This window comes from Paramisgurnus dabryanus, chromosome 21 (assembly GCF_030506205.2).
Source record: "Paramisgurnus dabryanus chromosome 21, PD_genome_1.1, whole genome shotgun sequence".
Classification (NCBI taxonomy): domain Eukaryota; kingdom Metazoa; phylum Chordata; class Actinopteri; order Cypriniformes; family Cobitidae; genus Paramisgurnus; species Paramisgurnus dabryanus.
In genome coordinates this window covers 30,979,244-30,985,115 of record NC_133357.1, presented here as the reverse complement: position 1 = coordinate 30,985,115, position 5,872 = coordinate 30,979,244, and the positions used below count along the sequence as shown (strand labels likewise).

The following is a 5,872-nucleotide window of genomic DNA, read 5'->3' as shown; positions in this document are numbered from 1 at the left end:
TCTCATTTCACTGAGCGCACGTGCGCGCTGGGTTTCTGCTCGCGTCAGCAGGCGAGGCGCTGCAGAGGTCGTGGCACAACTGAAGGCCTAAACTCACACACGCTTATACAGACGTTTCATCCTCTTTTCTAAATTATTTATCAAAACATTAAACGTATTAATGCGTTTATTCAGGCTGAAACGTGTTTAAACTTTGAAGTAAAAGTTTATATCGTTTCCACCTGAATAGGACACTCTGTCAAAAAGTATTTGTATAGGCTACATATATTTTAATTGTGATGTTTACATAAAACTATGAAGATCAAAGCGTTTTTAAATAAATGTAAAAATATTTACTCACTGACTCATTAAAAGCGCGAAGTTTCCAAAGTTTCACCCCGGAAAGAGGTGAGAAAGTCTGCAAGGCCATACAAAAAAAAAAAAAAAACGGACGGAAATACGATTTAGCTGTCAACATATTCATTTTCAAATGGTTATTGTAAAATTGAAAGTTAGTGATACATAACAATGCAGCATGTAGGCCTACAGTATGTCTAAATGTTACATAACTTTACATGAGAGACAAGAATTGACGCATAAAATAAGCGGCTACCAAATCAATGTCATTTCACTGACTTTAATAAGCAAAATAGGAAACCATTTGTCCAAAAACAGCAAAAACGAAACAGAAACCAGCCTGAATGGAACAGTCCCAATTGAACTCTATTCATTTTCTATTTATATAAACAGATTTGAAAATTGATCCCCTCACAATACGTGAAATTAACAAAATAACAAAACAACAACCCGCTGCTGCAATTTACATTTGATTTCAACACAGTTGAATCATTAATAAACCAAAAAGATTGTTAAATGCATGACTTTTTAACAATATTTCTTAGATGCAAGCACCATGCTTATTCAATATGATCTGACAGTTTGTTAATTTAATCATTAAAATAAAAACTATGCATCTGGCCAGCAGAACCAGAATCTTGACATAATAATAGAACAAACAAGGAAATAAAAAAACTGAACAATAACATGAGACATATAATTTCATTTTGAGATTATGCAGAACCTGAATCCCTTATTTTTTACTGACCGGCAGAAAAAAAAATAAAGGAAAACATTTAACATTGATCATTGTAACTCTCCATTGAAATGCATGCGTAGTTTTCATGTTAGGCAATAATACACAACCCCCTGATTTAGGAAGCCTACACCATCGAGCTGGAGCATTGAAATGTTGATTTATAAAACTGGCAGCTCAAATAGCTAAAAATGTAGATGAAATAGTTTCCAATCATATCCATCAAAAGTAAAAAGATACGACCTATAAGTATTGCTCATAGTATAGAATAGCAATAGATTATGCAACAGCCTGTATGTGTGGTAAAACAGGGTTCCTTAATACAACCAGACATATAAGCACATTTCAAACGCGTGCTTTAAATTTCACTATTACTTAATGTAGCTGTGCAGCATGTCTTTCTTAAAGGCGGCTTCTGCAAAAACAACCAAAAATAAAAACTGCCAATACCAAAATCATTACCCAAAAAGTGCGCTTCTTTTACAAAGTTTGATCACTTGAAATGCAACTGAAAAAAATGCCCATTGCTGGAAATCCATTCCAAAACAAATCGAAAACAAATCATAAAAGTTGGAAATCAAACAGCTCGGTTTGTAGGTTTGCTGTTGCATATATTTACAAGTTCAAATAAACCCATATACAATAAGCGACTGGAGAGCCAGTCTCGCGTATATCCCCCCTCCAAAAAAAGAGCTACAGATAAAAAACATGCTCTTTATGATACATAATGAACAGAAAGAAAGAAAGAAAAAAGAGAGAAAGTATAAAATTATTACCATACATGTCCAGCATGCAGGATTAATATCTTAATGCAGATTTACGTGTTTGTTTTTGTTGTTTTTCCTTTTCTTTTTAATATATATTTATATTTGTAGATCTATATATAACCAAGCAGGCAATAAACCAATGAGATGTTGCATAAATTTCCCCAATCGCCACACTCGGGCGGAATAATACAGGAGAAGTGTAATGTTTTGCATATTCTGGTGCCCTCGACTCTGACTTTTTTTCTTAGCCAAGTGGAAAAAGTCCAAAGTTCCTCTCTCCGCTTACAACACAAACATTTTCTTTTTTTCTTGAACAACCAAGAACAAACTAAGTGGATAGACGGTTTTACCTTGAATTATTATCCTAAACGTAAAACCCAGTTCTTCAAATGTCTTTTGTTGCTGATATCTTTAAGAAAGGGGAAGGCTACTACAAGCCACTAATCTACAATTTCCCAGAAAACATTCTAACATGTTCTTCGTAGTTTAGTTGCCAAGGTCAGTGGCGATGATTACATATGAGATTATTATTTCTTGTGGGTTATTCTACGAGTACATCTGCTGTTATTGAAATGATCGCAATAGTAATGTCTCTCAGGCATAAGGACACTCACATGAAGAGAATTCGGGAGAGGACGGGTTGTCGCTCGTGGATCCTGCCTCGCGGAACCCGTTCGCTCCTGTCAACTTCTCGCACTTGAGTTTGTAGGCGTCTCTCTCTCGGGCCAGCCGGTTGATCTCTTGCTTGAGCTGCTCCACTTGGTTTATGAGCTGGGTCTTTTCGTTCTCCAGCACGTGTTTCTGCTGCACGCGCTTGTATCGGCAGGACTGCGCGTAGCCCCTGTTCTTCAGGGTCCGGCGCTTCTGCTTGAGACGGATCACCTCATCCTTAGTGAAGCCCCGGAGGTGCCGGTTGAGCTCTCGTACGGACATGGACACCAGCTGGTCGTCGGAGAACCGGTCCTCGACGTTCAGGCTGCCCCCGACGCCATGGTGACCCTGTTGGCCTGGGTGGGCGTGCGGGTGGTGATGGTGATGATGACGGTGGTGAAGCTGTTGGTGGGACCCTGGGGAGGTAGGAGAGGGGCTGTCGGGGTCCTGACTGTGGTGGTGATGGTGGTGGTGGCCATGCGCCCCGGGGTGACCCGGCAGGTCGTCGGGGTGATGAGGGATCCCGCCGTATTGGTGATGATGATGTTGCTGCGGATGGCCGTGGGGGTGATGCGGGTGCCTGTATCCCTCGAACCCTCCTGCCTGCAGCTGCTGCACGTGCGGGGGTGGAGGGTGCCCGTGGGCCGTGGCACCGATAAGAGCCTCCACCGCGTCTTCGGGCGTCAGGCTTAACGTTTGAGGATCCATCTGCTGCGGGTAGGCACCGCTGGGCATCCAGTAAAGTTCCTCGAGGTGATTCTTCTGTTCCGTGGGGCTGAAACTCGGGGAAGACGGGACAGAGCTGCAGGGCGTGCTGATCGGGGTGGAGGATACGGAGCCCTGCGCTTGGAGGCGATTGCACTGACGTATATTTGAACGGTCGAGCCCCGCCATGGCCTCTTTCTTCACCTCGAATTTCATTAAATCAAAGTCATTGACATATTCCAACGCCAGCGGACTGGTGGGCAACTCGGGCCCCATGGCCAGATCGGCGCTCATCGTGTCCCTGTTCTTTAGCAAAGTGTTTACCAACGTCGCAAAAACCGACTTTTGCTTTCCTTCCCCCTCTTTGCGCATGCAATGTTCTGAACTGATCTCCAAACGCGACACACTCGAGCGCTGGAACATACAGTGTCACTCGCAGTATTGAAACAAACAAAGAAAAGAAAAAAAAAGTTTCTGGATTAATGCACTGCAAAAGACATTTGCCTCATAAGGGTACACAGACCTCGTCAGCTGCAGTCTTTGAAGTCTATTCACAGGACTGGAGAAAGTCAAGTCTCAGTGCGCAAGTATGCGTCTCTTCTCCAGACGTAATTTCAAAACATAAAAAAGACAAAAGCGAGTACCAGTGATGGGCTCCCGTCCCGATCCCGGATACTCCAAAATATGTCCTTAAGCCAGTAAAGCAGCGTTAAGGTGCTGTGTTTGTCCAGCTCTGCACCGCAGAGAATCTAGCTCGCATTCGCTCCTGAGTATTGGGACTGTATAGCAGGACGCTACGCTGCTCTGTACTGTTATAGTGTACGCTTGCGTGACGTCAGATGGTGCTAGCGTCCAATCAGATCTGTAGGATTTGCATAACGATTCGGGGGGTGCGCGTGTAGCTGATAGAACGAAGAAAGGGAGAGTGGTTGCGCTAACAAACAGAGAAAACTCATTTCATTGTATTGACAGATTATGTGCGACCAAGAATTGTGTATTCTGTGCTGTATAAAAAGCCAAACATATGTATACATTTAGGCATAGCCAGTCTTTTTTTAAGTTTTGCACAATTTACACTTTTTATCATCAATATATTTCTAATTAAATAGAACAGAAGAAAACTAACATTAACATTTCATTAAAATGAAAACAAAATCTTGAGGTGACTGGTAATGTTTTGTTGAACAGTCTCATGAGAAAAGGTGTCACTTAAATGATACCCATTTTAAATGTCTAAATAGCTTATTATGTAGGTACAGATATGTATTCATTTGGTACAGATATGTATTTGAGTAACTCATATGCACACTTTAGGTACAAAGGATTACTTTTTGAAAGGGCACTGGCCAAGTGACAGCTTTTGTATATTTTTCGGTGTTGGTAACATACAGCAGCAGGTTTACATAAGTAAATACCCACTTGTGCAGTTATTCAATATTACAACTCAACAGGCAATATAAGCCAAGTTTTGTCTAAACTTATAGGGGTTGATTTCCCAGACAGGGCTTATCCTGGTCCCAGACTAAAATACATTTGAGCTGCCTTAATTTAAAACCATCTTGCACTGACATATCGTAACATACATCAGTGTCATTGTTTTGTCTCACAATGGACCCCATTATTGTTTTTTGCAAGGTATGTTTGTAAAAACTGCTTAAATATCCTAATATAACCAAGGCCTAGTCTTGGATTAACTAAGCCCTGTCCAGGAAACCGCTTCATAAAGGTTTAAAAGGCCATCACAATTACTATTTAAAAATCAGTATGATGTAACCCAAAATTATGTTATGTTAAATGGGCTAAAAAAGAGATAATTATAATTTAAATAAATGAAGTAGCAAAAACTCTTCAGCTGTATGATTTTTCTGTAGAATATTATTGTTGTTTAATTCATTTGTTTGCTTCTTTTTTTACATTGAAATCATGAAAACTCACCCAAGGCTGCCCCCATGTGGCGCAGCTGTTCACTGAAGAATCCACCTGACGCGCGGTCATCCCTTGCAGCTGGTACTGTAGTCATAGCTATTAAAGTAAAGCGATAAGTGGCTTCATCTGTAAACAAATTAGAACGATTAATTACGATTAATAACGTAAAAACACAAAATATTTATTACGCATCTGTCAAGTTTTTGTGCTTCTCTTTTTAAAAAATTATAAATATTTTTGTATTATTTCTACACCTATTTCAGGAGAGAGTATAAACAGTACGAACTTTTCCCAAAAAATACCGAAAGGTAGGCTATATCTCTCGCTAAATAAATAATTGCCATAATAAAACCAAGCTGATATTTCTTAGTTTATATATATATATATATATATATATATATATATATATATATATATATACATATATATATATATATATTTTTTTTTTTTTTTTTTTTTTTTTTTTTTGCTATTTACACAAAATGCATGGATGATTTATAATTTAGCTCAAAGTTCCGTATTTAACGCACACGTTCAAAAAGTTTTACCGTGATTGAATTAAATATTGTTTAGATCCCAGATTGTCTTGATGTTGGCAGTCCTTTATCATCAAAACTTAAAATATACGCAATGATTTATCAAGCTGTAATTCTACGTTATTAAACCCTATTTACAAATTTTCCGCATTTAATTTAATAAGTGCATTAAGGTTTTTTTCTGTAATTTAAGTAATTTTCATTGTCAATTTCTG

At 39.1% G+C, this 5,872-nt stretch overlaps 1 protein-coding gene across 1 annotated transcript; it reads right to left on the bottom strand.

Moving 5' to 3' along the window:
- Positions 1 to 600: 600 nt before the first annotated feature.
- On the bottom strand, positions 601 to 3,990 carry mafba (MAF bZIP transcription factor Ba). The gene has a single exon (XM_065282572.2). The coding sequence runs from the start codon at positions 3,616 to 3,618 to the stop codon at positions 2,434 to 2,436; it is 1,185 nt and encodes a 394-aa protein (XP_065138644.2). The 5' UTR covers positions 3,619 to 3,990; the 3' UTR covers positions 601 to 2,433.
- Positions 3,991 to 5,872: the final 1,882 nt, after the last annotated feature.

What these genes read in the sequence shown, in the direction of transcription:
- mafba (XM_065282572.2), bottom strand. Translation starts at nt 3,618, where the DNA reads ATGTTCCAGCGCTCGAGTGTGTCGCGTTTGGAGATCAGTTCAGAACAT.